General features: G+C 51.1%; 2 protein-coding genes across 5 annotated transcripts in view; both read right to left on the bottom strand.

The window, feature by feature from the left end:
* Window positions 1-3,524: 3,524 nt before the first annotated feature.
* CUNH3orf62 (chromosome unknown C3orf62 homolog) lies at window positions 3,525-7,588 on the bottom strand. Of its 2 annotated transcripts, XM_028124286.2 has the most exons (4): window positions 7,482-7,588; window positions 6,405-6,819; window positions 5,190-5,281; window positions 3,525-4,075 (listed from the first exon to the last, which is right to left on the bottom strand). In XM_028124286.2, exons 2-4 carry the CDS (start codon window positions 6,812-6,814, stop codon window positions 3,810-3,812), a joined length of 768 nt encoding a protein of 255 aa, XP_027980087.1. In that variant the 5' UTR covers window positions 6,815-6,819; window positions 7,482-7,588; the 3' UTR covers window positions 3,525-3,809. The 2 variants fall into 2 exon arrangements, with proteins under 2 accessions (XP_027980087.1, XP_027980088.1); XM_028124287.2 differs by lacking the exon at window positions 7,482-7,588 and having other exon boundaries at window positions 6,405-7,236.
* An 87-nt stretch (window positions 7,589-7,675) lies between these two features.
* Window positions 7,676-20,650, bottom strand: part of USP4 (ubiquitin specific peptidase 4) — a 49,306-nt gene continuing 36,331 nt past the window's right edge. For 2 of the 3 annotated variants that reach the window (XM_028124282.2, XM_028124283.2), the window contains 9 exons: window positions 18,524-18,715; window positions 17,775-17,863; window positions 14,580-14,807; window positions 13,015-13,085; window positions 12,629-12,747; window positions 12,133-12,282; window positions 11,069-11,172; window positions 8,806-8,894; window positions 7,676-8,437 (listed from right to left, as the gene is read on the bottom strand). In XM_028124282.2, the coding sequence (XP_027980083.2) occupies window positions 8,276-8,437; window positions 8,806-8,894; window positions 11,069-11,172; window positions 12,133-12,282; window positions 12,629-12,747; window positions 13,015-13,085; window positions 14,580-14,807; window positions 17,775-17,863; window positions 18,524-18,715 (1,204 nt within the window). In that variant the 3' untranslated portion in view covers window positions 7,676-8,275. Of the gene's footprint in view, window positions 8,438-8,805; window positions 8,895-11,068; window positions 11,173-12,132; window positions 12,283-12,628; window positions 12,748-13,014; window positions 13,086-14,579; window positions 14,808-17,774; window positions 17,864-18,523; window positions 18,716-20,650 lie in introns of those variants that run through there. The other variant, XM_028124284.2, reaches the window with a different exon arrangement.

Genomic DNA, 20,650 nt, shown 5'->3' with positions numbered 1-20,650 from the left:
GCTGAAGCCAGGGCCAATATTTCCAGCCTACGGCCACCCCTGAATTGTCCTTTTGAAAGAGTTGTTGCTCGGCTCTCAGGCCTCACTGTGGCTCTCTGCTCCTTGTTGACCTTCGCTCAACCATTGGCTCATCTCTCTCCTTTTTCCTATCCCTTCTTCCCAAGCAGGTCCTAGGAGCTTCTATGGACCAGCCCCCGCCTTACAAAGTCTTACCAGTCTGCATATAGAGCTGGGTTCTAGTGGCCTGGGCAGGGACACTGGTGGGATGTGGCCAGGGGACCCGGAGACCTCTTACAGGGCTGGATGGGCCCTGCTTCTCACGTGCCTTGTGCTGTGGCTTGAATTTGCAGTTTGTGACTAGCAGGTTCCAAACTCCTATTTTTTCTTGAGGTTGCCTTGTTTCTATTTTGAGTCTGCTAATCCAAATCACAGTTTGGTGTTTCCACGGAAACAATTCAGTGATTGTTTGGTTTGCCAAGATGAGCTGCGGGGGAGAGAACCAAATGACGTAAAACAGTTTTAGTTTCTCAAATATGACTCTCATTGTCTCCCCGAGAAGCCTTTGGTGCCAGCCCCCTGAAAACCCGAGGAAGTTGTATTAAAATAAATGTTCTAGACTCCTGTTCCCCTTCTGGCTAAGTCCCTGGAGACCCACTCCCCGAACACCCCTGCTGTGTGTAGATGAGCACACATCTGCCCAGTAAAGCAGATGACAGAGGCAGGAAGGTCTCCTTGGGGCACCTCAGGGAGCCAGGGATGCGGAGACAGGCGTCCAGGTCACCAGGGAAATGACCATATGGCTACCCCTGTTAATCTGGGACTGGAGAGCCAGAGGCTCAGGGCTCATCTGCTTTAACTGAACAGCTGTGTTTCTACAGTGAAGAAAAGCTCCTCCATTCAAGGATCCCAGGATGAATTACCCCTCTGGTAAATCTGAATTTTTACATAAAGGCTTAGCTAAAACAGCAATATGTCTGTCTGTCCCTCCAGGGAGAGCCAGGTCCCTCCCCCAGGCTGACCCTTGTTCTCAAGGACCATAGTCTCCTCTACAGGCAGAAACAATCCTTTCTTTTCAGTCTTCCAGGGTTAGGGCTAGGCCCCCATTCCCAGCACCCACTCCCCATGAAAGGACCCTGCGGGAGCGTGAATGGAATGCTGAGAAGCAGCTCCAGGAGACCTAGAGCTTCCAGTCACTGGGACCCGACATCCTCAAGGTCAAGGTCCTGTGAGTCCTCCCATTGTGGGTCTAGCATCTGCCCCAGTTTCTGGGGACTGTGAGGGTTAGCTCTGGGCAGTCAGCTGGTGGAGGATACCCATGGCTAGTTGGTGGAGATGGGGACTTTAAGAAGCCATACGTGTCCACTGCAGGTAAATTAGAAAATATGGACAAGGGGAAAAAATGACAAACCCCCTTGTCCCTCCATAACAATCTCCTGCGCGTGCTGTGCTCACAGACACATCTGTACAAACTGGAGAGCAAGTGCACTTTTAAAAAATAAATACATTTTAAATTTTGGAATAGCTTTAGATTTACAGGAAGGTTACAACAGTTTGTATCTACCCTTCACCCAGCTTCCCCTAATCTTACGTAACAGGCATATTTGTCAAAACTAAGAAAAATACACGAACTCTAGCCTTTATTTAGACTTCACCAGTTTTTCCATTGTCTTCTTCCTGTTCCAGGACGCGATCCAGAATACCACACGGAGATTGAATCAATGTGTCTCCTTAGTCTTCACTAGTCTGCGACAGGTTTTGAGTCTTTCCTTGTTCTCCATGACCTTGACAATCTGGAGTGTTGGCCAGGCATCCTGCAGGACATGCCCCAGTCTGGGTTTATCTGACATTCAGCTTGTGATTGGACCGGGGACATGGGGTTTGGGTAAGGACCTGACAGAGGTGGAGCCCCCTTCTCCTTGCTCCCTATGGTGGGGGGGGGATCGGGGGGAGGCTGGCATCCACACATCACTGGTGCTGTTCCCCTTCATCACTTGCTTAGGTGCTATCGGGCTTCTCCATAGAAATCTACTGTTTGGGGGCACCCGGGTGGCGCAGGCAGTTAAGCGTCTGCCTTCGGCTCGGGTCATGGGATCGAGTGCCGCGTCTCTCCCTCTGCCTGCTGCTCCCCCTGCTTAGTGCAAGCTCACTCTCTCTCTCTTTCTGACAAATAAAATCTTTAGGGGAAAAAAAGAAATGTGTTTCTTTTTCCCTGCTCTGTCCCTTGGAAGTGAGTCACTAAGTCTAGCCCGGCCTCAAGGGGCAGTGAAGGGATAGGGGTTGGATTAAGCGCCACCTTCTCTATGGGAGACTCTCCACATCCACACTTATTTGCAGTGCACTGTTGTGAGCCCTGGCTCGGACATCAGGACGTCTCTCCACGCACACATCCATTCTTCACCTGAGCAGGGCGGCCCAGGACGCTATGAGCCTTTCTTCTCATTCGCTCCTGTCCTTCCTGCGAAGGGAGAAGGAACTCCCCAACTCCACAGGCTGTGAGTGCTTACTGAGGGTGCCCCTGCAGGGACTGAAGGTCGGGTGGCCGGGGAGGAGCCTCCAGGTAATCTTGTCCCCCTCTGCCCCGGGCAAGGGCAGTGGTGGTGGCTGTCCCCGCAGGGGAGGCCCATCCCACAAGGTGGCCAGCCCGCTAAGGAGTGGGTGGGCAGTCTCCACCTGAGAGCCTGCAGGAGTCACCAGACCTGGGTCACCGGCTGTGCAGCCCGCCCTGTGCTCAGGTCTGTAGCCTAAAAGCTGGCCTGGCAAGGGGGGCCCTTGGCCACTGGGCTTTCCTTCCCAGTTCTTTGGGTCTTACCAATAGCCCCTGTGCCAGCCTCCTCACCCCCACGCTGCCCATCTGAGCCCAGAAGGCAGGCACTTCTCTGAGACTCTTGTTTCTGGGAGGCATCAGACCCTCCCGATAGCTTATGATGTTTCCTGAAAGAACATCATGGTTTTGAGACATGTGTCCAAACAATTTTGATGATGTCCTTGTCTTTTCTTTCCGGGGGTGTGGCTGCAGCCAGTCCCGCCAGGCCTTTAGGCCTAGGTCCTTCTTTACTCCCGCCCATCTTGCCCCACTACCTGTGGCTCCCAGGGCTTCCAGGCCTGGAGCGGGATGCGCGAGGGCTCAGGACCTGTGCTTACCTTTTCCTCCCACTGCCCTTGGTTGGGGGCCCAGGTGTCTGATGCGGGGCTGTGGTGGGGAGGCCTCATGGGAATGCCCGCTCAGGAGGGGATCAGCCCCTGCAACACAACCATTAGGCCCCTGCAGAGGTCTTCGAGCTGAACAGGGTCGGGGTTCGGGGTGCTGAGGGGAGGTCGGTCCGGACACGAGGAGGGCATGGAGTCCATGCAGAGGACAGCCCTGTGCGCAAGGTGTGCGAGGTGTGCGAGGGTAGGAGGGCTTGGGGCCACCAGCCGTGCGGCCTGGGCTGGTCCCAGGGGATGCATGAAGCATCCCCCCCCCCCGTCGTGGTCCTAGTACTTCTTCAGGGGCGCATGGAAAAGAACACCAGGAGACAACAGCAGAGGCCTATGGCCGGCACCCGCCTTGGGTACTTGGGTGTATTAAACATCAGTCAAAAAACACATTTGAGATGTCAAGAAAAGTGAAAAGAATCAACAGTAAGAAACAATTCAAAGTAATAGAAAAAAAAATTGGGCTTTCAGCCTAAAAAGGGACACAAGTAGAAGTTAAAGAGGGTGTGGTAACTCCGAGCCTGCCAGCCACGTGGCAGTGGCCCCCAGTGGCACTGACCACTGCCTCAACGGCACCTCCTGCTGGGAAGAACCCAAGCTCCGGCCAGCAGTCCTTACTCAATCTGGTATTCAAAAGAGGTCATCAAATTGTAGTCCTCTTCCAAGTCCAGCACAGTCTCCACGATACTGTGATCATCGAAAGCCTGCTTGAGGCCGCTGGAGCCGCTATCCAGGGCCTTCGGAGGGCTCTCGTCCACGAGCAAGGCCCAGGCTTCCTCCCTGAAGGGCGAATCTCCGCAGCGACCACACACACGGTTCAGCTCGTTTTCAAATTCTAGTTTCCCAGCCAACTCTTCAATAGTTCGGATGCTCGTATGGTCTTAAAAAGAAGAACATTCAGCATTACAATTCCAGTGAGAGGTTTCGGGAGACATTTCAGGCACCAGTTAAAACCCACAAACAGGTGGCCACTCTCCAGGTACTTCAGGACAGGGAGGCCGCCGGACTGAGCGCCCAACTCTAAGGTGGCCTTGGTGCCCACCCCTCTGGCTCTGCCTTTATTGAGCCCAACTACCCGCCAGTCCCCAAGGAAGGTGCAAGTGGGAGGATACAGAGATGTCTTGGCTTGTCTTGGATCTTAGGGAACTCCCTGACCTGCAGGCTTGACATGACATCGTGTGAAAAAAAGGGGAGTATGTAAGGGGAATCAAATGCTGCCCGGGGCTGGCAAGGACTGTGGAGGATGGTGAGTGGAGGCAGAGGACTTCAGCTCCCCTCTCACGGCCACCGGAGGAGACTCCATCCACTCACGAAGTGGCATGGCAGGTGTCTTGCTCTGTGGCCTCAGGGGAGTGACTCCTCCCACCAGGCCTCCCTCTCATCCCCCCAGAACCTGGAGGCCCTTCCAGAGCCAACAGCTTCAGGCAGCCCCCAAGGCTATGCATCCCTTAACCTGGGGCTGTTTGTCCACTATGCAGTGTGAGTCATTTGAAAAAAGAGCATACAAATAAATAAATAAAAAGGGCATATATAGTTCACACACAGAATGCACAGATGTGGGGGGAAAAAACCTCTGGCAGGATGTCCAGCACTGTTAACACTGGCTTTCTCTGGGTGCTGGCGTTATAGGGCTTTGGGATTCTAACTTTTCTTCTAATCTTGTATCATCTACCCAAACTGGACCGCCCCCCACCCACCCCATCTTTGCCTATGTCCTGCCTCCTCAACCACCAAGTCCTGGAGAACCACTGTCCCTTGTGTCCAGGGATTTACTGTAAGCAGACATTTATGACCTGATTCATGTGTGACTCCATCAGGCTATCAGCTCCATGAATGCTCTCTGCATAGAGCCTGCCATGGGTAAAACAAATTTACTGTGTAGATGGATGAGAACTAAGAGAGTGGTTTTTTTTTTAAAGACACCTGCTGACTCAGGTGCCTGTGTGAAGGACCTATCCTCCCAAGGAGAGGACAGACCTGCCCTTTGTACTCACCGATCATATCAAGCAGATCCTTTGTGACCTCTTGGCTAGAATTGCTGAGTGGCATGTTTGAGTCAATCTTCAAATCTTTCTCCATATCTTTCCTGCAACCCCCAGGTGGAAACAAAAGAAGAAGAAAGAAGAAAGAAGAAAGAAGAAGAAAGAAGGAAGAAGAAGAAGAAGAGGAAGAAGAAGAAGAAGGAGAAAAGAAAAGAAGAAGAAGAAGAAGAAGAAAGAAGAAAGAAGAAGAAGAAGAAGAAGAAAAGAAGAAGAAGAAGAAGAAGAAGAAGAAGAAGAAGAAGAAGAAGAAGAAGAAGAAGAAGAAGAAAGAAGAAGAAAGAAGAAAGAAGAAGAAGAAGAAGAAAGAAGAAGAAAAGGTGGAGAATTAGAGCCTCTTTCAAGAAAATACTACAGGGAACTCAGTGTTAATCTTAAAAACAAAAACATACTGGTAACTTTAAATTGGCTCCCATACTGTGATTAGAGAGGGCAACTGGAAACTGCTAAGTCAGTGAAGTTGAGTAATATCATCACCCTCATGAGCATCCCCGACAGCGCATTCATGCCTACAAATGCCCGTATTAACATTTGTTAGAGTTGAACCAACTAAATGGCTTCTTCCTTCTCTGCCTCCAGGGCAGCCAAGATGGCAGGACCTTGAAGTTCCATCCCATATGGTCATCCTTGCTCTAAATCAAGGTGCCTAGAACCAGGCAGTTTAAACCTACCAGGGAGAGGGGCCCCTGGCAGGCTCAGTCAGAAGAGCATGTGACTCTGGATCTCGGAGGGGTGAGTCTGAGCCCCACCTTGGGTGTAGAGATTACATAAATAAATAAACTTTAAAGCTATGGGGGGGTAGTCTAGGGGAGATCTTAACTTAGGGATGGTCTAAGACCTCAGGAGGTGGGGGGGGGAGGGGGGGTGAAGGGAGCAGAAGCAAGGATGTAAGCAGGAAGTAGGGCCCAGCCAACCATCTGGCCTCTCCCTTAGGAGTATGGATGTTGGAATGAAAATTTTTATTTCTGCAGTATAAAAAATAAAGTGACTTAGAAGTCAGGTTCTCTAACGTTCACTACCCCTGTGGGAACGGCAAAGTGGTTTCTAGGAATGGGCTGACAGTCCTAGAGGGGAGGCAGAAGCGGCACCAGACTCAATTTAGGAACTTCAACATTTTCAGAAATGAGAGCCCCCTAATTGTAACTTTTTACACTGTCAAGTTGGAATCACCTTAGGCTGTCTTTTCTCCACTTCTCCCCATCTCCTGCGGCTCTCCAAAACGGTCTTTCGGCTGCCAAAACGGAGGAATGCATCAATACGTTTTCCTTACTGGTCAGAGGTTTTCTTTTCGGGCATGAGGCATGTGGCTTTGCATTCCCTGGGGCATGGTTTGGAGCAAAGGCAGGGCTCTCGTTCTCCAGAGCACACGGGACTGGAATGCAAGGAGCCGCGGAGGCGGCGGCTGCCCGCGGGTGCCTCCTGCCGAGCAGCCGGGGCCCAGGGAGGGGGAAGGGGAGCGGCGCGGCGTCCAGCTCCAACCTCCGCCGGCCCGAGCACTCCTGGCAATGACTGATGCCTTCAAAGGCCCGGTCAATGGCCGCAGTCAGCTCCTTTCTGCATCTTCTCAGTTTTTCAGACATTTCCCCTAAAAGCGACCACGTCTTTATTACGTAACACATTGGAAATGCACAGAGCAACACGAGAATATTGTTACGAAGTTGCAAACCACCCCCGAAAGACGCATCTCCTGGAGCTTGATCCACACCACCGGCCAGAGGGACCCACACGCCGGGCGCCCCCTCCCCAGGCGGCAGGTGTGGCCCGTGGATCTCCCGGAGGAACCAGCGATCGGACGGGAGCCCCAGGGACGCCCAGCCCCGCCTCCCCCGGCTCCGGGCCCGCCCGCCCCTGCCGCCCGGCCCAGCCGTCTCCGCAGCCCCCTCCGGCCCTCGCCAGCGGCCGGCGGCCTGCAGCCAGCCCTCGGGCAGAAGGTCCGCAGCCGAGTCCTCACCCGGCAGCGCGGCCACACCGCCACCCCGACCAACGGTCGCCGCCCGCGCCCCGGCCGATCACGCGCCGGAGAATGGCGCTCCCTGCCGCGCCCCCCTCCCCGCCAAGGTTAAAGGTCAGGCAAGAATGCCCGGACCCACCACCTCATTCTTAAAACCCACTCGCCCGGAGCGGAAGCGAGCCCCTCCTGGGGAGGCAGCCGGATGCGGAGGACCGCGGTGGGGGGGCGGGGGGGGGGCGGCCCGCCCAGAAGCCGCTGGTGGGGGGGCAGGTGGGGTGGAAAATCTCACTTCTTACCAAAGTCGGCAAGAAGGGAGAGGTTCCCATTCTCAAGCCAACGGAGAGAAACTGGATGGGCCACTGTACCCAGAAAGTTTTGTGTACCGACTTCTTTTAAGTGACATCTAATAAAAGCGCCACACCGTCTCCAACCGTCTCAATTCATCAAGGATGGTGAGGGACATAACAGAACTGCTAGGTTCCACACGAGATTGAGGGGCAGGAGACCCCAACACCAAATATCTTCATTTCATTAGGGGGAAGAAAGCTAGACATTCCAAGATGGCTCAAAGGGAAACAGAAACGAGCTTCAGGGACTAAATTTTGAGGGAATTATAAACCCATGTCAGTGCACAGCAAGGGAGAAGGGGACAACATCAAGTGAACTGGAGGCTTGGTTTACTGTGGGCGGACTGCTGGGGTGACCAGGAACCAGCACCAGAATAAGGAATCCAGAAACTCAGGGCAACCTGCCGCAGGTCTTCATGGCCACCATAATCAATTACAGTGTTCCTCTCCATTCTTTGGAATTCATCGGCCTTACTCCACTGTACACCCCCCTCCCGACCCCCCACTTTCCAGCTCCACAGGTCTTACAGAAATTTCTCACCACCTGTATAAAAAGAAAAATAATTCAGCCTCTTGACATAACCCTTCTGAGCAAACAGGGTCTTTTTTTTCTTCTGCTCATAAAAGAAGGGGATTTCTTCATCTGGTTTTTAGACCGAACACTAGCAGTCTTCAGAGTGTCAAAGATGTTCTCCTGGGGGATTACACTGGTGCTGTGGGGTGGCAGGGTCTCGGAGGCAGCATCAGTTGGTGTCCATGCTGCAAGCCTCATCGCCCCCTGTGCCCTGCTGCGAGCTGCCTGAGCTCGTCCCTCCCTCAGAGGATCCAGGAAAACTGATGAGTGAAGGCGTCTTATAAAATTCATCATCCCGACGTTGGTAAAAGAGCACATAAGCTGCTTTTGTCTAAAACACAAGAGGGGAAAAGTTCATTCACAGGTTGGAATTATCACTCTTTCTCCCAGCTTTTCGCTCACTGTTCAAAACCTACTTTCAGAGAACTGCCATCTTGCCCTGTGCATCCAGGCACAGAGGCCACCAGGAACGTGACCCTGCCCAGAGAGTGTCACGGCCAGTGCCTGTGACAGAGAACTCAGAGAGTGGTGCTTCTCATTTAGGAAGGGTCCTGGAAGGAACGGCAGTCAGCTCTTTCTCTACCACACCTAGCTCCCACTGTCACATCAGGATGACCAAATAACCAACTAACCCAGGAGACTCTCCCCAGCTTTAATCTGTCAGGTAAGAGGAGGAACCAAGTACTAGAGCCTACTCACCACTATCTGATCCTCAGAGGCCAGGGACACGTTGCTATCATCAAAATAATACCATTTCCCATTCAGTTTGTTCTTCGCATATGCAGTGTCTGCCAAGTCAACAAAGAAAATAACCTCTAGCAATCACCAGAGAACTAATCTGGCTAGTTTATTAGGCTTGCACTAAACAATAAAACTCTAAAAAAATAAAACAAAGACCCTGAAATTAAGAGTAATTTACAGGTGACAACCAAAAGATAACTCATCTTTTTTTGAAATCTGTTCTTCCTCAAAAAGGGTAAAAATGGGGCGCCTGGGTGGCTCAGTCGATTAAGCATCCGACTCTTGATTTCAGCTCAGATCATGATCTCAGGGTTGTGAGTCTGAGCTCCACGTCGGATTCCATGCTGGGCATGGAGCCCGCTTAAGATGGTCTCTCCCCCTCCCATAATCTCTCCCCCTCCTGCTCTTAAAAGAAAAGAGGGGGAGGGGTGGTAAAAATGGAGTGTCAGCGACCAAGGCTTTAAGCTGTAATTTTGGGGGCGCCTGGGTGGCTCAGTTGGTTAAGCGACTGCCTTCGGCTCGGGTCATGATCCTGGAGTCCCGGGATCGAGTCCCGCATCGGGCTCCCTGCTCAGCAGGGAGTCTGCTTCTCCCTCTGACCCTCTTCCCTCTCGTGCTCTCTCTCTCTCTCAATTCTCTCTCTCTCAAATAAATAAATAAAATCTTTAGAAAAAAATAAGCTGTAATTTTGGGACACTAATCAAAAGAACAGAAAAATCCAGTATCAGTCTTCAGCATAGCTATAAGCAACAATCCAGAGCCAAGGCACCCATAAAAGAAGCTGATAAGATTTAAGCAAAAATGGCTCTCAAAAGAACAGGTCAAATCAAACCCCACTTGGTCCAGTAGATGGCTACTGCCTCTTCCTGCCTCTGGAGCCTCCGGGGTAATCCCGGTGAGGGACACACTGGGAGTTTGGGTTTGCAGAGCTGGAATGTGGACAAGACGCCTTAAATGTATCTTTCTCTGAAACTGTGAGTCAAAGTCTGTGGCTGGGTAACAATTCCTCACAGTGGTCTAGGCATTCCCCACAGCCAACACTTCCTGTCTTGATTTTATACTATTCCCCAGCAGGATGTGGTTACAACGGCAATCCCAGCAGCAACGAGCAATTCCTGTCCCCTCCAGACTCTACAAAATGACACTCTCCTGGAGAACTGGTTGCTAGTCTCCACCTGCTGCGTGACTTGGGGCCAGACATTTATCCCTCACCAGAGTGCCCACTGCGGGGTTAGGAACACAGGAAAAGGTGCCGAAGGCCTGCCCCTACTGTCCCTCTCCCTCTGCCCCTCTGCATTGCATGCACGCGCGCGCTCTCTCTCAAATAAATAAATAAATCGTTTAAAAAACAAAAACAAAAAACCTACACATTCCAGACATTTTGGAAGATAAGGTAGAGCAAAGAGAACGTTTCCTTGCTTTTTGCTTTACATAGTTGTGATGCTAGCTTCTGCAAGGACACAAGTTTGAACATGTCATGGGCATTTCCCCACATTACCATTCATTTTATTTGGCAATGGTTGTGCACTCGTCTGTCATGTAGGCGGACAGCAGTGCCAACTGCTGGGTCACCGACGCAGCTACTAATTTTTCACTGTTACAAATACGTGAACCTTTGTGCATAAAGCACAATTTTCCCAATGTCAAGTGCTTTCCTTAGGATAGATTCCCAGAGGTGGGACTACTGGATTCAAGAATATGAAGACCCAGGACACCTGGCTCCTCAGTCGGTGGAGCAGGCGACTCCTGATCTTGGGGTCATGAGTTCGAGCCCCATGTTGGGTGTAGAGATTACGTAAAACTAAGATCTTTTTTTTTTGTTGTTTTTAAGATTTTATTTATTTGACAGAGAGAGATATAGCGAGAGAGGGAACACAAGCAGGGGGAGTGGGAGAGGGAGAAGCAGGCTTCCTGCAGAGCAGAGAGCCCGATGTGGGGCTCGATCCCAGGACCCTGGGATCATGACCTGAGCCGAAGGCAGATGCTTAATGACTGAGCCACCCAGGTGCCCCTTAAAACTAAGATCTTAAAAAAAAAAAAAAAGGAAGAATATGAAGAGAGAATGGAGAAGCAGCAGTTTGGACCAAGCCTGAAGCCTTGACACTGGGGGCCTGAGGCGCTGTGTAAAGCGCTTAGGGCAGGGCCTGGCACACGGGAAGAGGCCAGTGAGACTGGCCGAGGGCATTTCAACACATCCGAGGCAGCAGATGCCAGTACTTACAGTGGCCAACCCCCATGGCTCCGTAATGATTAGACACAGCAATGAGGTCGTACACATAAGGCCTCGCCGACAGGTCACACACAAACTCGGACATGTTCAGAGCTCTGAGCACAAAACACAAAAATGGCCTTTAACACATTAACCTCAGAGAAAGAAGCTGGAGTAAGCGAACACCCCGTTTTATGCACGAGGCTGGCACACGGGAGCACTCAGACACGAGCTGCAGCAGGAACGAATGCTGAGGCCGCAGCGGCAGGGGCCCCGGACAGAAGCTGCCCGGGGCACGGTGGGCAAGGGCTCCGGGCAGGTGAGAGCGCTGCAGCAACTCTGCAGAAACGGCCATCAGGATCAAAGTCACCGCTGGTGCCATTAACATTTCAGCTAAATACCGAAACAGGTCCCCGTAAACTTTTCTCCCCCGGTATTTTATTTTGAAAATTTCAAACATAGAGAAAAAAGTTAAACACATTTTTAGACAAACATCTATACTCTATCTGTCTCTCTACCTCCACTCCCACCCCCCAGAAGCATTTTAAAATCTGCACTTTGTGGACGAACTCTTATCTGGTTGACTTACTTTCCTGGGCCTATCACTCTGCGTCCTGGCACCTGGGGACACGAGTAGACAGCCAGTCCCACTCTCTGCCCCAGGGACCAGACAGGTGGCTCTGCACCCCCGCTGCAGCCCCCAGTTATCCAGTTCTCCTCAGCAGACTACACTCCGGTCAATTTTTCACAGTTAACGAGAGGCAGCACTGTGTTTGTGCTGTCCAGATGAGCCCAGGCCCCTTGGACCAACGATGGATGGGAGGCCCAGTTCAGTGAGGGGGCATCAATGATCAGCAGCATTACTCTGAGCCTGGGAAGTGCTTCTGCTGGAGAATGTTTTCCCCAAAGGCAGGAGGATGGGAAGGGGGTGGTGAGCTGAAGTCCAACTGCCTGAAGCCCAGCAACACACCTCCCAATGCAGAAAAGTCTTTTGTGACAAAACTCTCAGCCAATCGGTACCCAGGTCTCCCGCCTACTTCTTAATTTCCTAAGAACGCTGCAGCTCAGGGACCCACCTGACTGGGAATTCCACCACTGTGTCGAGCTTATCTCTCCAGTATCTATTGTAGGAGAAACGTTTGAGATGGACCACCAGGATCTTCGGCAAGGACCACAGGTCAAACTTCTTAGTGGCCTGTTGATGCTTCTTACAGTTGGGACAGTACCTGCGGAGAAAAGAGAAACTTCCACTTATCGGGGAGACAGAGAGCCAGGGCCCCCTGGGCCCCCAAGCACGGAGCCATGGCCACAATCCCACAGCATCCTTCCCTGAGCTCGGCACGGCTGCTTGCGGGGGGGGGCTCTCTCTAAGCCATCTTCTGAAATGGGGGGGGCCTGGCTTTCTTAGTGTGGAAAACAACTTGCACAGAAAAGCTGTGATATAGGGGTCAATCATGTAAAGAAGTGACACCTCCCCCCTGTAAAAGGGTTTTTGTGTACACAGATGGCCCCAGCAGATCTCAGTCCGGGGTGCACTGCGGGTGCCCCCACCCAGACTGGGGAGCTGCATACCAGGGGTCGTGCTCCCCAAGAGTCTCCATGGTGGTGAAAAGTTCGATGCAGTCTCTCAGGGCCACAGCGGTCTTCTTCTTCTTCTGAGGCTGCAACATGCTCACGTGCTTCTCATAGGCCTGTGGGGAAGAAAGTGCTGACTTCTGGCAGGGAAATGAGTTCTTACCAGGTGAAGCCACAACCTCGCAAGCTCCCATGCCAAGAATATAACGTACTATCTGAAGCCTCTGACCATATAATGACAAAATCTTTAAGTGCTTTCCATTCTCAGTCTGACACAGAATTTGTTATATTGCTGGGGAACTGGTCCGAGGGTGACCCAAATACACAGCCAGAGCAGAACACCCAGCGCTCCCCGCCCCGACCCAGAATCCGGAGTTACCTACCTCGGACTCCTGCTCATCATAATAAAGGCTCCGGGTCTCACTGTCCCAATCGATGGCCAGTGTGGATCGAGCTGCGGAGGAAGACCAAAGCGTCACTCATTACTAACAGCCAGCATAAGGAAAGGCTCTTCAGGTGATGGGAGCGAGAAGAAGACACTCAGGCTGCACCATCAACTCCTGCTCCCCCATCAGCAGCCATAGCAAGAGCAATGCGCGGCCCTGAGCCAGCCAACTCTGAACGCCTGGACCCCCAAATCCTTTGGCAAAGATTTCCTCAAAGCCACAGTAAGTTCCAGAGGCGCTAACTATATAGGATACTGAAAGAGAGAGGTCAAGATGAAGTAACAGCGACCAGATCTGCCCTCTCACCTTACCTCTTAAGAAAACCTGACGGAATAATGAAAGACTGTTTTGAGACGATGCGTACTGGGCAGAGGAAGAGTGCGATCCCCAAGAGAAGGAAAACAAACAAGGTGATGCCTACACCAGGCGCTGGATGCCCGGCTTACTGCCTGGAGGCACTTGCCAGGCCACGGCGTGGCAGAGAGGGCAGACGGAGGTAGGGAGCTAAAGACTGGAGTTCGAGGAGGTGGCTAGAGTTTGCAAGGCACTGACAAGAGGAGGAGGCCGTGCGAGAGGACGGAGCTGCAGAGACAGGGAGAGAGATGGAGAGACCCGAAAACGCCTCAATAAAGCTGGTATGAACACACATTTTTAAGGAGATCTAACAAAAAAGAAAGGGAGCAAAAGGAAGCTAATTTCTTTTCCGGTGAAGGAGACACAGAAATGCCTCCAGGCAGGGGTCTTCTCCGTCCTCTCCACACGACACGCGTCCTGCGCGGATGCCTCTTCCGTGCCCTTGGCAGCCCCCGTTACCAGCTCCAGCTAACAGCCCGTGAAACCCGTGACCATCATCTAAATGGGTCACACGTCAGGAGTAGTCTTATGGAGCGAAAGAAACAGCCACGTAATCTCATAAGCGAGAGGACTCCGGGGAAATGCCGCCACACGGGAGGCACGAGACGTTACCAAGCCAGCGCCGAGGCCCCGAGGGTGGTGGCGGCGGTGGCGGGAGAGGACCAGAGAGACAAGCCTGACAAGATGGCTGGGGCAGGGGCTCAGGTCTCGTGAACAGTCTTTTTTTTTTTTTAAGGTTAAGGGAGTTTTCTTCCCTTAATTTGTTCTTTTTTTTTTTTTTTAAGATTTTGTTTATTTATTTGACAGAGAGAGACACAGCAAGAGAGGGAACACGAGCAGGGGGAGTGGAGGAGGGAGAAGCAGGCTTCCCACCGAGCAGGAAGCCCGATGCGGGGCTCCATCCCAGGACCCTGGGATCATGACCTGAGCCTAAGACAGCCGCTTAACTGACTGAGCCACCCAGGCGCCCTCGGGAACAGTCTGTAGGGAGCTTTAAGCCAAGGCCCACACAAGCGTCTGTTCGTGGAGCTACAGGGACAAGGTGAGAGCCCAGCGCAGTGAGTACTGAGTGCAAACAGGATTTTCAGACGGAGTCTAAGCCCCCCTACCCCCCAAGCCCAGTCTGAAAGGTCAAAGAAAGTGCTCACAGTTGAGTTTAAGTAGTTTTCCATCAGTTGCAAGGGAATTGATGTCAGCTGTTCCATAGGAGTTCACAAGGCTGAAGGTAAAAAGCCTTTTCCGGCAGGGCTGGCCTTTGACCTTCTTTTGGGTGGTCTCACCATGGTCACCACCCAGCTCATCCTCCCCACTGCCTTCTATTTCTGAAAGCTGCTCTTTGCCTTCTTCCTGATGCTCCATTTCTTCTTCGTGTTCTCCTGGCACACAAACAAAAACCAGTGTATATAACCGGCCACTACTTCAACGTTAGAAATTTTACTTCATACCTAACTCTGGTGCTTCCTCCCACATTTTGTCCCGTGTATGTGAAACTCCATCTAGCCCTTTACAAGGCACCCGAATTCACCCTCACCACAAGCCGGTGAGACACGCAGAGGGGCCCTGCTAACGTGAGATGAGAAAGCGCAGGCCCAGGGAAGCTCATGGAGGCCCCCAAAGTTCACAAGGTGAGTCAGCAGGCCCACCTGTCCTAATGGGGGCCCCTCCACACTTGGTACTTTACTGGGCTTCACCCCACATCCTCTGACTCTTTCAACTTTGTCATCTGAACCCACAGAGAGAAAAGGGCCAAAGGGTTAAGAAATGCAATTTAAAAGTCAATTTAAAAAATACTACTATGATCACAAATACTAAGCAAAAGCCTTCAGTTACTCTACAAGAAACATGCTGACTGTCCCTTCACCAAGTCGTCGGTGAATGTCTCCCAGGTGCAGGTGCCAGGCTGGGTCCCGGTGACACAGCAGACAGGGCCCCCCTATCTTTTTTTTCCTCGTTATTCATTTGAGATTGCTGAGTTTCAAAAATTTTTTTTTAAGTTTGTTTTTTTTTTTAGTAATCTCTACACCCAGCATGGGGCCTGAACTCAAGATCCTGAGATCAAGAGTCGAATGCTCTTCCGACTGAGCCAGCCAGGCGCCCCTCAAGAGTTTTAACAGTCATTCTAGAGACATGCGCTGATGAGTAAATTTCCCAGGTATTTCCAGAGAACTGGTATATGTGGCTGCAGTGAAATGACCCATAAACATAGTCATCGCACTTTTTGTTGTTGGGAAAAGGGGAAAGTCAGGGTATTGGGTAAGTAATTTCAACAAAGATGGGACAACTCCAAAAGAGGAGAAGAAAGCATTTACAATATGAAGTTGATATACTCGGGAAATAGCAGTAGACATGGAACCTCTGAGGAAAAGAGAACGTTCCCACCTAAGAATCCTCTTTTTCAAAGACAGTCTGCCTTGGGAGTGTTCCTAGGGAATGAAGGAAGTCAGGCCCAGGACAACCCAGCAGTTTCCGCTCAAGCCACAGGAACAGCACAGCCAGGGATGAGGGTGTGACCTGGACCCCCATCAGCACCATTCCCAACCAGCCAGCTGGCCTCCAGCAGCCAGCCCGGCCCTCACGGACAATCCTTTTCTGACCAGCTCACTTGGCCCCTGAGACAGCCCCACTGCCCCTTTGACCCCCGGGGGAGCCTGCCCCGCTCCCAGCCCAGCAAGTGAAACCCTGACCTACCTGCTACCTCTCTGAGAGGGACACAGCCAGAGCCTGCTTCAGCCCCACTCAGTGAACACACAGAGCCCTGGAACTATAAAAACTGTTTCCTGGCTGTGCCACTGGCTGCCAGCTCCTCGGACAATCTCAGGAAGCTTCCGCTAATGCAGGAGTGGATACCACAGGATGAGGAAAGAAAGCAGAGTCCACTGACAGCACCTACCCCAGGTCACTCAGAGCATCAGCAGGAGACAGCCACCACAGGCCTGACAAGGAGCCATGGCAGTAAAGACGTCCGAAGTATTTCAACATTAAATGGAGTTCGAAGTCTATGCACCAAGACTCCGTTAAAGGATTCAAAAAGAAGGCCAAACAGGAGACTGACAGATGGAATGTCTAAAAAGCAAGGCTAACTATAACAACAGCAAATACTTACAAGGTGTGATTATTAATTGAGCGTCCATTATGTGCCAGGGACTTTAACCCACATTATTTCATTAAATTGTAATCTCAACTCTGTGAAGCAGATGTGATCATCCCATTCTGCAGATGGGTGAACCAAGGTTCAGAGGAATGAGGCGACTTGTTGAAGTCGACCCCACACTTCAAGCTAGGAATCACAGTGCTTTAACTGCCAGAGCGCCGAGAGCCCACGGGTCACCCCGTGTCTGCTCGGAGACCGCAGTGCCTACCCTGCCATCTCTGTGTGTGAGGCTTGTGCACAAAACACCTTCCTCTTTATCCCCAGTGGGAGAACATCATAGTCTGGGCAAGAATAACATTCGGACTATACTAAACACTCAACCTAAAAGACTCATAATTTGCAATATCCCATGAGGACAGAGGCTTGTGGGCATTATTTCTAATACCAACTCTCACTTTCCAAGATGTAGGTATCATCTGAGCATTTGGATTTGCAACTGAAAATTTAAGGCACTAACTTGGAGAACATTTATGGTTTTATAGTGATAAACCCACTAAGTCACCTAGGCCCCCAAAAGAAGGGTGACAACCATAATGCAGGTCAGACACAGCCCCCCAGTCAGGGATGAGCTTGTGAGCATGTGGCCACAGGAGGACGGTGAAGGTTCCGGGTTTCCCGCAACCAGCCTCGCCTACCACTTTGCACACTGTGGCTCTCGTCACTTCCGCAGTGGGAACTATCTAGAGTCAGGAAGTGTAGCTTCCCGGGAAGAAGGAAAGAAACACTCAAGAGAAACTGTCTCTGCCCTCTGGCTGGCTGGCCAGGACTCCTGTCCTTCCCAGAGGCAGTGCCACACCAGAGGGACGGGTAAGGGCCAACATGACAGCTCTGCAGACGGAAGCCAGGTCATGGAGGCAGTCAAGGGCTGGCTAAGCACCCACTCTACCCATCCCAACGGACCAGAATCAACTGACTTTGCCTCACAATGTCCCCCCCAGGGACAAGTCACTCAGTCCTGTCAGGCTAACTCTGCCTGAGGTGAAAGCCAGCCTACACATCTCAGAAGATTCCACGAGGCGCCGACGTTGGGACAGCATGCAGTGGGTGCAACGGGGCTCCCAGGTCTGCTCTCCAGCCAGAGCCTCCACCCAGTCTTCCAGCCTCCCTCTCCCGTGTGTACAACACCTTTGGAAGAAGAGGGAGGTCAGGAGGGATTTGGTCAGTCACAGCCCATAGCGTGGTGAGCACTCACCTTCACAGCCGCCCCTGGAGCCATTGCAGGCCCCCGGCTCCAAGGGCGAGCTGCCAGACTCCTCAGGCAAAGGCTGTTTTATATAGCGGCTGGGAAAAAAGAAAGAAAAGGAATTATTTGTTAGCCATAACATTTACCTGTTTTTCTCCACGACTCAGCTAAATGTGGCTCACAGCTGACATACCGCTATTCACAAAGCAATTCAGGTAAATAAAGGGCTTTAAAATCACATGATGACTCAATACTTTAAGAAACTGAGAGGAACCCAAAAGATAAGATGTTTTAAGTACCAAGTCACTGAAGGCTCTGAGTCTGCTATGAATGCCTGTTTCAAGTCTTCTACAAATGTCACGTGGCACCATCATTGAAAGAAATATTTCTCAGTAACATTAATCACCAACTTCAAAATGATAGGGGAGTACTTTGGAAACTATATTCAAACACAAACTGACATCAAAGCACTAGACGGCCCAAACCCAGTGACTGACAAGTGTGACAGACACGCTTCCAGGGACCACAGAAGAAGCTGAGGTGCTCAGTGTCATGGCGCTTAAGGGGTGCCAGACGCCCTATCCCCACAGCACCTGTCCCGGCCCTCCCGGGGGCCGGCCCAACTGCATTTTCATAGGACTGAGCACCCAGGACCAATACAAGCACTGGGGGGGGGGGGGGGAGTCGGGGGGAGGCACTACTGAGACTGGGCTCGTCGCGATTTTAGGTTGCAAGCAAAACGCATTCCTGCCACCAACCTGATACGCTCACAAACAGCCTGGTACAAAGACTCGAGGGTTAGCTTGTGCTTGGCAACAGAAACCAACAGCGGCTGCCCGTACAGCACAGCCCCGGAGGAAGTGCTCGATGGCCTGGACTTCCTTTCCCTGAAGTAGACTGGAAGCGTGACACATTCAGAGCCATCATCGGAGGTGCCGCAGACCTCGTACCTGTGTCAATCACAAAAGAGGGCACCTTCAGCAGCAGGTCACTACGAGCAGCAGAGATCTGAGCTGCAGCTACATGGTGGCCAGGACTGTGGTTGCTGGGACAAACCATACCTCAGCATAAAAGGCGGATAAACCATTTCCAAGATGATTCTAGAAGCTGGGTCAGCAATCCCAAGGGTCACTGTCAACAAAACGTGATACACAGCCCAGGACTTGGGGCTAATGTGATTCTCTTTCACCCAACCATGGCCTCAACTCTGTGGTCCTTCAAATGGAACTCAACACAGATGACAGCCATCATCCAGACCATCACCACAGATATAGAGGGACGGGAGGCAGGGGGCGGGGGGGGGGGGCTGGCCACCAAGTTCATCTTCTGTAACCAAGAAGCTCAACTTTTAAAAAGGTATTCCTAGGGCGCCTGGGTGGCTCAGTTGGTTAAGCGACTGCCTTCGGCTCAGGTCATGATCCTGGAGTCCCGGGATCGAGTCCTGCATCGGGCTCCCTGCTCAGCGAGGAGCCTGCTTCTCCCTCTAACCCTCCCCCCTCTCATGTACTCTCTCTCTCATTCTCACTCTCTCAAAATAAATAATAAATAAATCTTTAAAAAAAAAAATAAAAAGGTATTCCTACATGCCCTGACCTTCAATAAAACCAAATATCATACAAGAATGTATACCTAAAATATTAGGCAAAGATTCTTTATTTCAAATGAGGAAGCAAATTTATAAAACTAACTGCCATCTGTGTTCAAAAACATTGAAATTAAAGGATATTTAATTTTTTAAAAATTAGAGATAACCAAAGAAAATGCTAAATACAAATCAATGATTTTGAAAAATGTGTCTTACTTAGTGAATACATGGGATTGAGGAGATTTATAGATGTTTTATCCTGGAACAGATGTTACCAAAATTGCTGGCAACCGACTGAAGTCTTTCCCTCTTCCTATAGGGGGAGACACAAACTTACTGATTCAATTTTTGAAAACTAAACAAACACACACAAAACCCTCCCCAAGATGCCTGGCAAACGATCCTAAATGAAGTATGTGCAGGAGGAGTTCTAAGAAAAACTCACAAAAATGTCCAAGATGTGCTGGGTAAAGGCCCTATGGTCCAGCATTAGGGTCAAGAACCAGGTCTTAGAGGAGTGAGGCTGGCCGCAATACCAGGCCTGTCACTGTCACTTTCTGGCTGCTGTAACAGGGCCACATGCTCCCCTCTGACGCTGCTTACTCAGTGAACAATGGGATTACCCACCTTAGAGGGCAGTGGTGAGAAATCAGTTACTCAGCAGCACAGCGCTCCACATGCTCAAAAAATACTAGCAGTACTAGTGTGTTTTCATGACAATTACCAATTCATCTTTAAAACAATTTGTTTCCTTATGGTTGGCACTCAGGCCTCCACAAATTCCTTTGTTGGTGGTGGTTTGCCAGGTTCCCCACACAGCAATGCCCCAGCTCCTCTAAGCTCTGGTGTTTGCAAACATTAGTTTCCAGAATTGAGGGGAGACACTGTTCAGGACTTGGGATCAGAAATGGACAGCCTTAGCCTGAATCCCAGCATGAGCCCTGGTGCCCTTCGTTTGTAAAGTGAGCAAAGATGGCTGTGAGTGGAGAGGCAGCCTGAGCAAGTGTGAACAGAACCAGGATCTTGGATGTGGTCAAGAAGTACTCCTTTTAGAGTAATCTAGAAGTCACAGCCCCAAAAACTTAAAAGGGAAGGAAAAATCCTCCTTGGTGCACTGCATTCCTCAACCAAAACACAAACCAAAACAAATCCTAAAAACCTTTCTCAGCAGAGTCAAGTTTCCAGTGAGAGGGAATGAGGGACAAAGAGCATGGGTGTGGTCTACATTCAAGCTTCCCCGAGCAAACGGCTGTCAGAGCACACAGGCAAGCTCACATTCCACTCCACCCCACTTGGGAGA

Source organism: Eumetopias jubatus, unplaced genomic scaffold (assembly GCF_037043125.1).
Source record: "Eumetopias jubatus isolate StellerSeaLion01/CBP00866 unplaced genomic scaffold, mEumJub1_p1.0 scaffold_1, whole genome shotgun sequence".
NCBI lineage: Eukaryota > Metazoa > Chordata > Mammalia > Carnivora > Otariidae > Eumetopias > Eumetopias jubatus.
The sequence above is the reverse complement of the archived record's forward strand: the minus strand, read 5'-3'. Positions and strand labels throughout refer to the sequence as shown.

What these genes read in the sequence shown, in the direction of transcription:
- CUNH3orf62 (XM_028124287.2), bottom strand. Translation starts at nt 6,853, where the DNA reads ATGTGTTACGTAATAAAGACGTGGTCGCTTTTAGGGGAAATGTCTGAA. An exon ending in TGGAGAAAAGACAGCCTAAG is followed by an intron (nt 5,282 to 6,404) that starts GTGATTCCAACT and finishes TGGGGGTTGCAG; the next exon opens with GAAAGATATGGAGAAAGATT. An exon ending in GGATCTGCTTGATATGATCG is followed by an intron (nt 4,076 to 5,189) that starts GTGAGTACAAAG and finishes CTTCTTTTTAAG; the next exon opens with ACCATACGAGCATCCGAACT.